This window comes from Copidosoma floridanum, unplaced genomic scaffold (assembly GCF_036245765.1).
Source record: "Copidosoma floridanum isolate Cflo_tuat_1 unplaced genomic scaffold, Cflo_Japanese_pri ptg000019l, whole genome shotgun sequence".
Taxonomy (NCBI): domain Eukaryota; kingdom Metazoa; phylum Arthropoda; class Insecta; order Hymenoptera; family Encyrtidae; genus Copidosoma; species Copidosoma floridanum.
The window spans coordinates 14,443,994-14,460,137 of NW_028321896.1; the positions used below are offsets into that span (position 1 = coordinate 14,443,994).

Here is a 16,144-nt window from a genome sequence, read left to right on the forward strand (position 1 = left end):
ACATAAACCATCCGAAGTCTAAAGTAGAAGTTTTTGTTACAGCCGATTCCGCGTGGGGACTGCACCATGTAACGAAATTTCACACGGGGAGCGCCCACCACCAGGTTTGTCGCCGCCCCTGATACACCGTCGTGTGCGCACTTGTGTGTATCAAGAGGAAAAGAGAAGGACAGATGTGTGTGTGTGTGTAAAAAAAGAGCGAGAGAGAGGAAAGGTCTTTCCGAGAGCAAACGGCGGCGTTGCCATGTCGCGACTCTCTATTTTCGACAACCGCGAATTGCCACGATTTTCAAAGTGTCGCCCCGGCTGGCTGGCTGCGAAATCCATGCATATACGTGCGGACGAGTGCATTTCGATTCTATGATGCTGCAGCTGATACGAGACGCACAAGGGAATTTGACGAATTTTCGCTTAGTTTGGCTCTTCGATGGATATGACTTTCCGGTTTTACAACCGAGGGCATTGCAACGATGTTGAGGACTGTGTTGTGGTATACGCGTTACATGCGAGTCTTTGTGTCTGGATGGTGGCAATCGATTTGTTTTGTACGTCGAAACTGGTTGCTCACGGGGATATGTGTACGGTTTGACCGAAGCTTTATCGAGTGAAGAAAAAAAAAAAAAAAAAAAAAATTAATTCCTACACGTGTGTATTAAAAAGTAGTCTTCTAATTTAAAACAAAAGCTGATGTTTGATGGAATATTACACATTTACTTTTGGAAACCCCAAATATATACAGTTACAATATTCAATTAAAGAGAACTTCGTGACAATGATTTGGTACACAGTAAAAAATTTTGTAGAAAAATTACTACGCTACGCATTGGAAAAAATCCGACCAATGCTAGACGTAGTATATTAACTATGAAAATAGCTACAATACTTTTACAATAGAAAAATTACTACGTGAATAGTAATAATTAAGAAGAAAACTTGTCTATAGTATATTTACGACAGCATTAGAGAAATTACTATCAGTTTTGTATACTAACTATGGATATAGCTATAATACGGCCACAGTAGAAAAATTACTACGTGAATAGTAATAATTAAAAGGAAAGGGCTAAAGATAAATCGACATCCACTCCTTAATAATTAAACTCGTGTGATTGTTTGTATTACTACCTACTTATTAATTAGGGAACTCCATGCTGTGAAATTTTTCATAAAACTACAATTGTGTTTATAATACTAACTTAACGACTATAATTTATGGATTACTTTTTTTTGGTGGTTAGCCTTAATTTTTAAAATTTTTTTTTCGAATGATAATACTTTGTCATGGACCGTTTTCTTCATTCCCCTATTAGCACCATCAGGCACTATCAGTAAAAAATAATACTGTACAAAAAGTAAAAAATGTGCTGCTTTTTCTGGATACACACGATTGAAGACAAAATAAGCTGAAAGTAGCATAGACAAAGCATCCAGTGAATTATGAACTTTGTTTTCCACAATAAGATTATCTATGGCCAAAATAAAAGTTAATTAAACATTAGGAACGACAATTTAGTTGATCAATTTGGAACTGACACGAAAACCAGAGCTTCAACACACAAACAGCACTACGACATTTTTTCGATTATTCCAGCACCTGCAGATTATGCGAAAATGAAATTTCAATAGAAATCAACGAATTTCACTATACTACGCTGATAGTGTTTTTACAATTCTACAAGTAATATATAACTACAAAATAGTATTTTACCCAATGCAATAGTTGTGTATTATACTACACGGCGTCGTAAAATAACTACGCTACGCATTGGTCGGATTATTTCCAACTCTAGACGTAGCAAAATTACTACCATCGTAGTGAACTTACTTAAAAATTAGCATTAATACTAGCCGCTTGTAAATTTACTTCGTCAGACGAGGTACATTTACTATAGAAGAGTGGTAATTTTACTAAAAAATTTTTTACTGTGTACGGTTAACTTGAGAGTTGGAGACAGAGATACTTTTGGAGGTTGGATCAAGTATTTACATCAATATCATATGATTTTTTCAACCAGCAACTCGAAATGACTGAGTAGATAGTTAAAAAAAAATTCATTTATATTATGCAATGAAATCTCTACTCGCAAAATTTCTTTTTGAATTTAAAAATGTGTTATGGTTTGAATACTCAAGTATTCAAATGATACCATTGTCTGGACAGTAAATTGAAAATATCACATTGAAAAAAGTAAATTAGCCGTCTTACAATGGATGCTTCATTGAGGGCAACACTTTACATTATAAAAATATTGTATAGTAATATTTTCGAAGCTAGAATACAACAGTTTTTCATTAAATTGAATTAAGGTGTTGAAGTAGGTGTAGATATAACTTTGGAGCACATATCATTGGTGAGCCAAATATTTTTATACAAGACTTACAGGCTAGAGCTGCTGCTTTAAATACGCTACGTGTGCATTTTGATCTTTCGACCCTTCATTTTGGCAAAAGAAAAGCGAGTAAAAAAAGCTGATACGCGCATCTTGCATATATCTATAATGTATCATCTATTCGAGTACACCAACATATAGTACATACATATCTAAGACTCACTTTCATTATCGTCAAAGAACTTCCGTGTCATGTTAGCGTAATTGAATTATATACGTATGTATACTTCAAATTAATAAGAAGAAAATGGTAAAAACAAAAATACAATATGATGGTTATATCGTGGACTGAAACGAAAAAGACATTAAAATACATGCATTCATGAACTATTGAAATGTCTAAATATAACTATTAATTTTTTATTGACATCGCAGAAAGTAGTGCACTTATATCCGAGCTTTGTAATGTATATAGTTTGTGATACCGCAAAAGTTTTACGTCAGGTATGAGAGTACTTGTCACTTTTTTTTTTTTTTTTATTCCTTGAAATATTTTTTTAAAAAACTGAAAATACTTCCGAGGTAAGTAAATTCCCTATGTCCTACGTCGTAAAACGTAAGACTGTTAATCGCAGACATCGAAACTTTCAGCGAGAGAGGGTTAAAAAATAAAATAATTCACCTACATCTTTTGGCCTAGTTTCGGATCCACTTACACGAAAGAGCGCAAAACTATCTCAACCATGTTCTCACGAACGGTACATTTATACGGTGTACTCGGAATTCACGGGACCAAATTTTCGTCACCCACGATCAACGGCACGACGACGGCAACGATTCCTCGATTTTGCTGCGTGAAAAACCATTTTCGCTTTCCAAAAGCGTGTATCAGTCAAAGTAAGATTATTGTACGTACGCGAGATAAAAAGCTGTGGAGAAAAAAAGAAAAAAAAAAAAAAAAAATACTGCGCATCAGCACACAAAGTTCACAATTGATGTGATCGACGATAATATGCACTAAACACACACGCACACTACACGCAGAACGGAACAAACAATCGGAACATTGACCCTCCCTCGCGCGGCGGGGGGTAGTGGTGATCAGAGATATTGAAATCCGCAGTTGCGTGAAGTTTTGCCGTGCGAGCGAAATAATAATTCAACAAAACTCGTTAAATTCATCATCATCGTTTGTACGACGACGAGGAACTTTATTTATAAAAACAGAGTTGGACAGAGAGAGAGAGAGAGAGATGGGGGAGCTGTAGTGAACGGTAAGTGTTGTACATGCATGTACTACACATATGTTATGCGAATGAAACGTTCAAAGACTTCCCGCGTATTCAACATTTATTTTGTACCATAGAAGGTAGTATTAAGGAGGGATGAGAAAAATATAGAGGCACTCGCTGCTTTTTCTCCCGACACTGTGGTACTTATGCGTGCGTGCGAGCGTGCACATGGAGTTTGATGCAGGTAGAGACTTTTTTTTTGTCTGTAGATGTATATGTTGGGAGGCATACCTGAGAATGAAATCGGAAAATAAAAGTGAGAGAAAGGGACATGTGAAGAGCTGAAGCAGCGTCGAAAGGACTCGTTCGTGTCTGTCAGCATTAGTTAACTTTTGGAGTCACGTTATTTAACATTTTTTTATTTTTTTCATTTACATTGAACAATCGATTCATTCGCTTCGACGTACGGAAAACATTGAATCGTGGGACCAATATAATGATATTTCACGACTATAGGAGTAGCATACATTCTGTGTATCTTCTTACTTAAAATAATATTAATAAAAACGTAAAATCAGTGTATGATGTTAGCATAGGGCTGAAATACATTATCTTAAGATTTTTTTTTTTTGTGTAGAATGTAACTTACACAAACTATGTGTAGCCTGTTTAACTTTAAACAGAAAAATTATGTTCGAAATTGAATAGATATTTTGATTACCGATTGTTCTAAAAATACTAAAAATCGCTCGAGGAAAAAAAAAATTAAAAAATTAAGAACACATCGAAAGCTCTAGTAAATTATACACACTGAAAACAAACTCCAAAATTTTGGCAAAAAAGGAAAATAAATTAAAAAAAATTTTTAAACATTGTTGGGGGCTCCTAGCCCATCGCACAAGAGATTAAACGTAAACTTTCGCAACTTTTTCCCGACAATAAGAAAAAAGATTGTATAAGAAACTACTATTACACAGAGAGTATAAGTTGCTACGACAACGTTTTGTAATCGCGGCGTGTGGCAGAAAAAGACCACAAAACTCGCAACGATTAAAGTAAAAGCTACAAATCAATGTTCATTGTATTAATTATTTAATTAAAGAAAAAAATTTTTTTTCAAATATAAAAAGAGCACTTGAAAGACTCCATAACCCCTTCCCCCGCACGTTAACCATCACCCTGTACAAAATAGGATCCATTCAAGGGTAAAACTTTTGAAAGACATCCAGTTTAATGTTTGAAGGAAAAAAAAAAAAAAAAAAAAAAAAACCACCCAACAAACAAGAGAGCCGCCGTCGCTGCGATAAATCGAACGGGGGCCGTCGACGACAGGGAGGGAGGGGAAGGGAAGTGAGAGTTGGGCAACGGGCATCCCTTTAAATCACGAGACGGAAAAAGCTCGGCATGATACTCCCCTTCGAAAAAGCCACCCCTGGTGGTGGTACTCTGCTATATACATGTATATACCAAAGGCATCGTTCACCCGAGCCCAGCAATATTAGATATCCGTGCATACAACACACCCGACACAGACATGTATATATGAGAGGTGTATATGTATATACGTAGCACAGCGCGAGTCAGCCAACATGAGCTCGAAGCCGTGCCAGCAGCGGCTCCAGAGAGAAATAAGAGAATAATATCGGTGTGGCACTTGGGCATGGGTATATAACTGGTGGCAAACGAAAGAGAGTCCCATTTCGTAAGGCTGGCCGCGGAGGTGGCGACTGCAAACGGTATATACGTATAGATAATTAGGAGTGTGTACAGATATATATATATATATATCAGAGAGTACACGGAGTATTGCTATTACAACTCTTTCCCTCTCTACACGGCAGTAGTCTACAGAAACAAGAAACGGATGGAAGCAACAAATCGTGTGGCAACGGTGCTTTTGGAGTTTAAGAGCATACAGGTTTCCACTCGTGGTGTATATGTGTACAGGTGATGCTGGTGGCACATGGACCTGTACGTCTGGGGATATACTCCCCCCTAAAAAGCTCATAGAAGCTCATAGCTTTTTACATAAAATTTGACCCTTTTACACCTGGGAGTTAATCATCATCAATGAAAATGGCGTTAATCATCCACTAAATTTTTCTAGGCACGCCCCAATACTCTGGACAATATATGGTGTATATAATTATATGGCAGACTTGAGAATCTTATACCAAGCACAAGTCGTTAACTTTCATAAAGCGTCCTTGATACTTTACTGTAACTTTTTTCACTTTAGCACTGCGTCATGGATAACTGTAAAAGTCATAGGTCATTATACATAAGCAAATGATAGAATATACGGAAAAAAGGACCGGTAAAGGGATCAATGTTCGTTATTCGTACAATAATTTGGGCAATCGATTTTAATAGATAACGACGTGTGAAAAAAAATTTTGCCTTTCCGAATAATATGAAATTTTAATCAATAACAATCTATGTACGTAAGGACAATATTATTTGCGAGGAGTATTGGTACAAGTTTTGATGCAATTAAAAAAGAAGGGCAGTCATCCTTGTTTTATTGAAATCTGTGCTGTATTAGTTACTTAAACAAGTAAATTTTCAGTCAGTTACACCGACACAATAAAACATAACTTTTTTTGGTACGTATTTATTTATTACATTTAAGAGATAATTTTTCGAGACTATTAGGTAATAAATTTGCTTGCATGAATTATTTTTTAGAAATTTTCTGATTTACTTAAGTATGCTAAAAATGGTTGAGACAAAAACAATTTATTTATGAATTATTTCAAGAATTCTAGAAAATTATCCAAAAACAATAAAATAATAGTTGTTTAGTGACAAGGTATTTTAAGTATAGACTATAATAATCCTAAAGAATATTCAATAATATAATCAAATATCATTCATTTCAAGACATTTATTTTATTGGATTACCCCATCAGACAAACGTAATTTAGATTTTTTTTTTCTAACGAAATAAAACTTAACGCCGATAAAGATTGAAAATTTTGGAATTAAAAAAATTTAAAGCAATCGTCATGCATCTTATACCGTCGGTTTTTTAAGTCATTTGCTTACCATATACATAAAGAAACATTTCTCTAATATTTTTTAATATTGTACTTAACGTATAACTGTTTGATTTTTCATGCAGCGTTCCGAGCACAAAAAAAATTGATTTTATCGTTATTCGAACCCTAAGATGCTACAAGTCATGCATTTCTCATAAAAATTGACTAATTGAATTGATGTTTTTTTGCAAAAAAAATTTTATTACTCTGTTTAAACAACATAATCAATCAATAATCATTATTGTGATTCTTGTACCAAATCACGTACTGAATTGATTCAAATCACCGGGGAAATATATTGTGACCTTTGATTTATCGTTTCAGATAGCTTAGAACAAAATCATGTATTATAAAATTTAGAGAAAATATTTATAATTTTTTTTTTTTTTTTTTGTGATTTTACTTGAGATGTTATAAAATTATACGAAAAATTAAGATTATTATTAGCAGTAAAAAAGTTTTTTTTTTGCGAATAATTTAAATCGGTCAAGTAATTATTTATTTATCAATGAAATATTTTATGGTGATATATTTTTAATAATAACGATAAAGTAAATCCCAAATTAAAAAATATATTACTGAAATGAACAGTTGTTATACTTTATTAAACAAATGTTTAGTAATGAACGTATCATAGTCAGTTTTATAATTGAAAAGTGAAAAAGAGGATATAAAAATTATTGATCATTTAATAAAATTCAGGGACATCACAATTTGCATACAAGAGTATCATGCCCTTAAAATATAAACCGATTTTAGATGCTTACAACCTGGCAGATTTTTGCAAAACTGAACTATATGAACCTTCTGCAATGGGACCTTAGTACAATTCACTCATAATGCACATTCGTTGCACAACTATTATCTACAGTACGGCAATTTAAATTAAATTAATTACTTAAAATATAAATTAGAAATATAAGCTTTGGTTCTTGTTACTTGCTCATAAAAAAATTTAAGATGGAATCCAAACTATGTTATACAAAAATTTACAGATTCGGATTAGAGAAGGTTTGAAAAGTTATTTAAATCGATTTTCTATTGGTAAAACGGTCAATTGACTGTACCAACATGATTATGTATATGTATATATATACACAACAGTTCAGCTCAGCTGGTACGTGCAACGTGCACAAACACGTTGAAGGCATGCACGAATATTATCTCCGTTTCTTTCGCACTTGCGCAAAATTGATCTCATAACTCATCAAGGACCTACATGCGATAATGGTGATTTTGCATGTTCTTGCGACAATAAAATACACTTATGTAAACATTAAAAACGATGTAAGGCATAGATCGCTACCGCAGTTTGGTCCTTTGTCCTTGAAACGACTCTCACTAGGGTAGTCTCAAACGAATGGATTAGACGCAATTTTTCATAACGTTAGTTCGATTTTGACAACTACTTTGCGGATCGAAGTAATTAGAGACATATTTTGAAACATCAAGCAACAGGGCTTTTGGCGAGATAATCAACCAGAAGGGAATACTTAACAAAATGGGAGGCGAGAGAGAGTGGAACAAAGTCCATACGTCAATATACGCAGTAGGTAGCTCCGGATATCTCGGGCGTTGTACAGGCGAGAGAAAAATAAAAAATCTTAAATTAAAAGTGACGAATTACGTAAATACAACGTAATGTTCTGACGACTATTGGCACAAACGCCCAGGTGGGCTAGAAAGGCCAGGGCAAATGGTAAACAATAGCTCCCCGATTCTCAAAACAAAGGGCCTACGGAGTCGACAGAAATGCCCTCTTCGAGAAAAATTCGGACATATACTTAACCTTACTTCGTATTATACATTACTGTAGGTACTTGCCTGGAAAACGTAGGTGCACTCGTGCACACTGTTGTGGTGATCGATGTGAGCCAATTGGATGGTTTTCTTTTATTTTATTTTAATCGTCTGAAGTGAAAAACTTGTTGTTGCGACTCGTGGACATCACGAATATCTTTTTGATGATTCAAGAAAAGAGGTATGTACATGTACAGGGGCTCTTACGATGCGTGCCTTCCTCCTCACCTCGACCTCGCTCAACTCAAAACTCGAAAAAATTCTCGAATTAATAAGTAGTTCTCTACTTTTCCTTGCCAGTAGGAGTGGCGCTACCGTCTGGTAACATTGTGGGTGCATGTATTCCGCAAATGCTGCCAGCAGTTAAGTTACGTAGGTCGTGGTAACGCCGCATGGTCGGGCGGCGCTAGCGTCAACCTGTACTACTGTCGGTGGGTTCCGCATGTCAACAAACTCCGAAATATCAGATGGCATAGGAGTGAAAACAGTAAAAAATATCGAAGTTTGTTGACATGCGGAACCCACCATGGGGTGCGTTCCGAAAGTCAGATTCACCACGTAAATGGCAACGCTGCTGTCACAGATCGTCACATAAGGTAAAGTGACTACTGGAGCTGAGGTCCGAAATGCCAAAACAAATCGTGATTTTTAGCGACGGTGTTATGGAAAAAAGCGCGATTTGTTTTGGCATTTCGGACCTCAGCTCCAGTAGTCACTTTACCTTATGTGACGATCTGTGACAGCAGCGTTGCCATTTACGCGGTGAATCTGACTTTCGGAACGCACCCCGACAGTTAGTACAGGTTGACGCTAGCGCCGCCAGACCATGCGGCGTTACCACGACCTACGTAACTTAACTGCTGGCAGCATTTGCGGAATACACCCTGTGATTTCGTCGTTCGTCCCCACAAAATAGTACATTTTAGCGTCATCTAGCGGGGCTCATGTGTTTTTTAGTTTTTTTTTTTCCATTAATTTACAGTTTAAGTACACTTTAGTGAATAAGTGAGTTATGAGTTATGAATTATGAAGTGTTTTTTTAATGACTTTTTGACAGTCACGTTACCAACAAATATTTGGGTAGGAGAAAACAAACATACTTACATTTATCATTATGATATTAACATAATTGCATATATGTTCAAATATTGTAACTGTACAACATTTGTTGAGATTAACTTTTAACAAATTGCAGAACAACTATATATAGATCACAGTGAGTAATGGGCAGATATTAAGTAGTATTAAATTAATTTAATTTTCCTCCTTTCGGGCGGAAAGTGAGGGCCGAAAGTACTTTCAGTGCCTATTTCACGGGCGGAAAGTGGAACCTCCCGCCCTAGGGCGGAAAGTACATTCCTGCCCTAGGGCGGAAAGTACATTCCCGCCCGCAAATAAGAAAAATTAGTAAATTTTGTAGTTGGTGCTGTACATTATCAATATGTTATATGCGACATCTATCAAATATCTTTCTTTATACATCTTCAAAACAAGACTTGATTATTTTATGAAATTCTATTATAAGTATATTTTGTGTATAATTTCTTAAGAAAAAATATAATATTACAATAAGGGAGTATTATATCTCTGATTGCCATTTTTTGATACTCATACTCTCATTCCACCAAGTTTTTTTTTTTCGGGAGATTAGATTAATTTAATTTATTTTTTTTTTTTCGGGAAATGGTTGTAAATTTTTTTTAATCGAACGATCAATTGATTTTTTGGACGAGGGGGGGGGGCTTTGCCCCCCCTACCCCCCACCGGGGGCTCCGCCCCCTGGACCCCCGCCGGGGGCTTTGCCCCCTGGTCCCCCACCAGGGGCTGCCGCCCCTGGACCCCGCACAACCTTTGATGCGAACTTTCGTTTATTAAAAATTAACTCTTACTTATTTTAAAAAATTCCCTACCTTACCGACTACTTTTTTAGACTTATTATTTTATAAAAATAAAATCATACTCAATTTTAAATAATTGATGTAAAATACGAGTTACCGTTCTTCTTCATGACATCTCAATCAATAAACATAGTTTTATATATACAACACAATTTATAAATAGGGAAGTTCACTAATATCTACACTGCAGTCAAGATATTCTAGCATACCAGCTTTAAGTTTTTGTTCGTACTCAACTATTCTAGTCAATACACTATTCGAAACACCTCCGTTATTTTTTAACAGAGGTTGCAATATCTTAGAATTCATTTAAATTTACCGCTGTGAATCAACTCATTAAATTATAAAAAACCGTTTCTTGCTACAGCGCCACTACTGCAGTACTAATCAAATTGCTCCGTTCTCTTGATACAGGCCGCGCGCGCATTCCTTTATTTATAAAATCTTAACTTGCACTGTTCTTGTTTTTCAACACTAATTTGATGTAAGTATCAGTTATTTTCACAAAACTTATAAGTATTAGAATACTAAATATTAACTAACGCTTTTTTGTCAGCAGAAGCTTTTATTCTTACTGACACAAACATCGGATGAACTCATCAGACTATAGTTAAATTCAGTGATACAGCGACATTAGATAGACATTGAATAAATATTTTTCATTTTTAATCCTGTAGTTAAATTTCTATTGAAGTGATCATTAACCAGACAAAATACGTTCTCACTTTGCGCCCTTAAGGAGAAAAATAGGATACGCGACTCGGGCGGAGGCCTTCCCGCCCTTGAGCGCACTTTCCGCCCTTCGAGTACTTTCGGCCCAAGGGCGGAAAGTACTCGGCGGGCGGAAAGTGCGCCCGCGGGCGGGAAGAAGCACTTTCCGCCCTAGTGGCGTAATATACTATTACTAAAAAAAAGTGAAAAATGATGTAATAACGACGAGTTCATTGTGAACGTTTTTTATAGCTATTAATTAGTCAATAATGAAAATCGTCTTGTATTAATTGGAGGATTGCATTATAAATGATTGAATTTTTCAGTCTCACTGGTTTCTTTATGTGATGATAAGCTTTTTTTCTTGCTGTGTTAAAAATAAAGAATAAAAAGAAGTTAATTTGTAACGTTTGAATTTTTATTTGATACATGATTATTTGTGATAGAATCGCCTTTTAAATAACCAACTTGTACATAATTTAACAATAATAATATATGTTTATAAAAATACATGATTTATAAAATTAAATTAATACATTAATATTAACTACATTTATTGCAGTAATTTTATTATTTTTAAAATTAAACCTACTTTTGTTTGTAGTATGTCATGATGATTGATTCGATTTTTCTGCAGAAAGTTTATTATAGGTAATTAGAAATCACAGATTTATCTTACAATTTTTTGGACAAAGACTTTTTAGATTTCAATGAAGAATAATAAATAAAAAATGTTTTAAAAAAACTTGATTGACACTCAATCTGTACGTATTAATCTCTGATTAAAGAGAAAATAAATGATCAGCACTATATTATTGACATTAAAATCTCGGTTGAACGAAAGTGAATAAAAATATCAGAATGAAAAAGTCTGTTGTTTTGTACTTGATTTTTGTATAACATATGGAATTTCATTATTTTTAAATACTTACTGTGATTCAACAGTTTTTATCAGAAATTTACACAAACATGTTGAGCATGATAGTGACAGTGCTGTGTCATCTTTATCGAATATTAGAGAAAAATCAGGAACTTGGGTACAATTTCTGGAATGAACATTTACATACATTTCTAGATCACACTTGAATTTCGTTAGACTAATTTCAGTTCTAATTTTCAAACCACACATATGGCACACTATAAAGTCTGGTATTTCTTCGAGGAAGGACTTTTGACACATGGGACAGATGGCTTCATCTTCAAGGGCATCGAACATTCGTTCTTCGCACCTCATCAGTCTTTCGTATTCCTGCATCAACCATTGCTCTGTGAATATCCAGAAAAAATTATGTGCTAAGTAAGATAAATACTTATGGGTATCATAAAATTAACATTATATAAACACCCTTGAGAGCATGCAGAAAATAAAAAATAAAACGCAACGCAAAACCTTGCTCGGCAATGATTTCGTGCTCTTCTTTAAGAGCCTCATCTTGACTTAATGGGCCATTGATTATTGTTATTGCACACGGGAGCTCCGAATTGTCGTTAGCGGCGAGCTTCTTAAATTCCCGACGAACTATTTCCGTTAGCGCTTCTTGCACATCCTCGGCAGGCAGTATACTAGCCCGTCCCTTATTGAACAACTGATTTCTTCGCTCTCGCATTTGTTGCTGACATTTCTAGAAAAAAAAAAAAAAAAAAAATTAACAATGGATTTTCGTAAAAACAAATCTTGATACAACTGTCATTTGTATTGAATTTTTAGGTGATTATTATTACTATTATTTTGAATATTAATTGTGTCGTGCATGAAAATCAAATTCCTAACCTGTCGTAAAATTGCTTGAAACTTTGATAAATCGTGTCCTCTTTTTACGACTCTGTAGTTGTTATTGATGGTAGACATTTGTTTCAACTTATTATTCGGACATCAACTGACTTTTATAGATGAAAAATTAAATATTATTGCGTTGGTGTAAATACTTCCGCAGCCTATGTACGTAAATGTATACACAACAGAGCAGACCGCAAAATTAAAAGGCTTTCAACTGTATTTTTCGAAAGTACCATCGAGATATATCGTTATCATCACGGTTCGATTTAAAGTTTTCATGAAATGTCTGAGTAAACAAATCACACGTATACCTTATCGAGTTTTGGCAAATAGATATATCAATAAAAAGTATGCCTTAGGCATATTTTTCTGCTGTGTGATAAGTGAAAAAAAGATGTAAATTTTATTAAAAATAGACTTAACACATCTTTGGAGTGGAAAAAACGGGGGTTTCACGCAAAATAAAATAAGTCAAATTTTTAATAGTCAGCTTTATTTTCAAAGATTGATAATCCAGTGTTACACATACTTACATGTCTTTCACACTTGAATGATTAGTTAGTTATTATTTTTAACAAGATTTATCAACACGTGTCGATAGCTTTTTTTTTCTTTTTCTTTTCTTTTTTTTTTAACAAATACATTCAATTTTTCGGTCAACACGTCAACAGTTATTATTATTGTTATTTTTATCATTACTATACCCTCACCCTTTTTTTTTATACATCATCATGTGTTTTTACATCGTCAAAGTAGTCGCTAATAAAAATATTTATTTGTTTCTCTCCTTCAAATTGTTCACAAATATAATGGACGTTTTCCCTAATTCCTGCAATAATTTGCCTAATAACTGAAAATACTCTTTTTTCATTCGCACATTCGATATTCTTACACTGTAAGGGAGAACTTCCGCACCATAAATATACGTAAATATATATAATTTTTATCTATCTTTTAGATATCTGCGTGTCTGGATTTTTTTTTTTTTTTTGTTATTAGACAACCCACTGATTTTTTGGTATTATATTAATGTAAAAACCAAAAAATACGTAAAGTTCAGAACGCATTTTGTTGCTTTGCGTATGTATTGTATATTTTAGCATAGTGTGTCTTGTACTTCTTATCTGGATTAAATCGAACAGTGGTTTACTAGCTAAATGGAATAAAAACCATTGGAAACGGATGGATTTTTTTTTTTTTTTTCTTTTTTTTTTACACATTATAACAGTACATTGGCTACGTCGTTTAGATACTACGAAAATTAAAGGTGTGTACAGTTACTCCTATAGTGCAACATTTTTGTCATTTTAAATACATTATTTTTTTCTCTCTTTTTTCGTTTTAATACACCTATTTGAACTTTTTCAATAGTCTGCGCCCTATTCTTTTCGTTACCCTTACGAATCAATAATTTTTCCTCTTGTCCTTTTTGCAATACTTAATACCTGTCGTACTTGATTACATTTTTTTTTTTTTTTTTTTTTTTTTTTTATATAAACCGACATGCATTGCAGTCTCTGTTTTTTCTCTTTGTTGTATTAACTTTTCATTTACATCAATCAGTGAGGTAGATTGTATAACTTTTGTACCAACAATGTCCGAAAATATACATTTATTTTTTATTATATATATATTTTTTTTTTTTTTACAATCAAACCCAATGACGAGGATGAGCTTTTCGAGTTCAATTTTTTAAGAATGTGAGAAAATCGTAAAGTTTTTTTAAAATGATAACTCGATTTAATCAATGTAAGTAAAGAAAAGCGCTCATGGGCGTTGTGTCTCAAAGTTTAAAGGTTGCAAAAAAAAAAAAAAAATAAAAAATAAAAATCAAATGACACATTTTTGCCAACCCTTAAATTTTCGGAAACAACCATCTTACAAACGAAATAATCACGTTAATGAATCTTAATAATCATAGTATAAATATATGGAGTGTCACTCAAGCGTATGCTTCTAGCAGTCGTAGCAGGTAAATGATTAGCGAAACAACTTATTACCTTAAGAGAGAGAGATCACCTCAATATTCATCGACGAAGTTACATGAATGTATATCACACACGGGCTTTTATATGCTGCTGCAGCGACATGAATCATTGATTGTTTGATAATCATCTTTATATTGAGCTGTAGAAAGCGTCGGTTACATGAATGTATATCACACACGGGCTTTTATATGCTGCTGCAGCGACATGAATCATTGATTGTTTAATAATCATCCTTATATTGAGCTGTACAAAGCGTCGGTCACATTTTTACGTTTTATCATGCACTGCAGCTTTCCTCCGCAACACCAGCAACAACGAGATGGTTGGATTATTTTTTTTTTTTTTTTTTTTTTTTTTTTTCAGGTAACAACGGCAACGAGTATAATTACATCTTACAAGTTATCATTTATGTACTTGGATTTATATAATAATTTCGCGTCTGCTCGTTTTTACATTGATAAATGTTACTCGGCCCACATTTATTTGTCTTTTTTCGGTCAAAGGTCTGGAAGAAAAATTGCTGTGTATGGGAATGCCTAGAAAAAATTATCACCGAGTGCCGCAATCGCGAGCAACATTTTTATCCTTACGTTGATTGTTCATAATGTGTGTTGACGTGAAAATACCGATATTATTAAATTTGCGTATTTTACACGACAATTGCGAAGCAACCGAGGCACTGCTTTCATGGACACGATCAACGAAATGGACATACATACTGCGTGTTTTGAAAAATGTTCATCAAGAGAAACTAAAAAAAAAAAAAAAAAAAAAAAACTACCGTTACAAATAAAATTCTGACCCAACGCGTACTTTTCAAAATGTAATTTGAAAATGAATAAATACGTTTTTCGAATCACAGAGTGCAATGCCAGTTTAAATTGATTGTATTAGTCGACAACAGCTTGGAAAGTACGCGTTGGATCAAAATTTGTTGTGGCATTTTTCAGTCCGTTTTGATGAGCTCCATCGTCTCGTGGTATAGTTTTACCGGGAACATTTTACGCACACGCTGTACAGTCCGCGTATAAAAAATAAACTTTGTTCGACTACAGCAAATGATTCTTTCAACTTGGTAGTTCTTAACTTATGTGGAATAAGCGTATTTGTCATGATTTCTAAAAGTACATTTCAGTTTTTTTTTTGTTTTTTTTTTTGTTTTTTCCTGTTTTTTGTTCATTTTTTTTTTTTACAAAATCCTACTAGGGTTTTTCTCATGTTTATCCTCTAGATAGTGTATTTTATAGGGTTTTCGGGCTTTACATAATTTTCATACAAAGAATCCACCAATACAGTAGTTAATCAGACAATAAGCTGAGGTGTTTGTTTTTTATGTTTTAGAAACATGTGACTTTCTTATAAATAAT

General features: G+C 34.0%; 2 protein-coding genes across 2 annotated transcripts in view; both read right to left on the reverse strand.

Annotated features, from left to right (window-relative positions):
- Positions 1 to 8,631, reverse strand: part of ctrip (E3 ubiquitin-protein ligase ctrip) — a 36,901-nt gene extending 28,270 nt beyond the window's left edge. The window contains exon 1 of the mRNA XM_014359603.3: positions 8,428 to 8,631. The gene's annotated coding sequence lies outside the window, so the exon portion shown is untranslated. The remainder of the gene's footprint in view (positions 1 to 8,427) is intronic.
- A 2,783-nt stretch (positions 8,632 to 11,414) lies between these two features.
- Positions 11,415 to 13,043, reverse strand: LOC106644087 (RPA-interacting protein-like). The gene is made up of 3 exons (XM_014359456.2): positions 12,784 to 13,043; positions 12,403 to 12,634; positions 11,415 to 12,278 (listed from the first exon to the last, which is right to left on the reverse strand). The coding sequence occupies exons 1-3, from the start codon at positions 12,859 to 12,861 to the stop codon at positions 11,941 to 11,943; spliced, it is 648 nt and encodes a 215-aa protein (XP_014214942.1). The 5' UTR covers positions 12,862 to 13,043; the 3' UTR covers positions 11,415 to 11,940.
- Between the last annotated feature and the right edge of the window lie 3,101 nt (positions 13,044 to 16,144).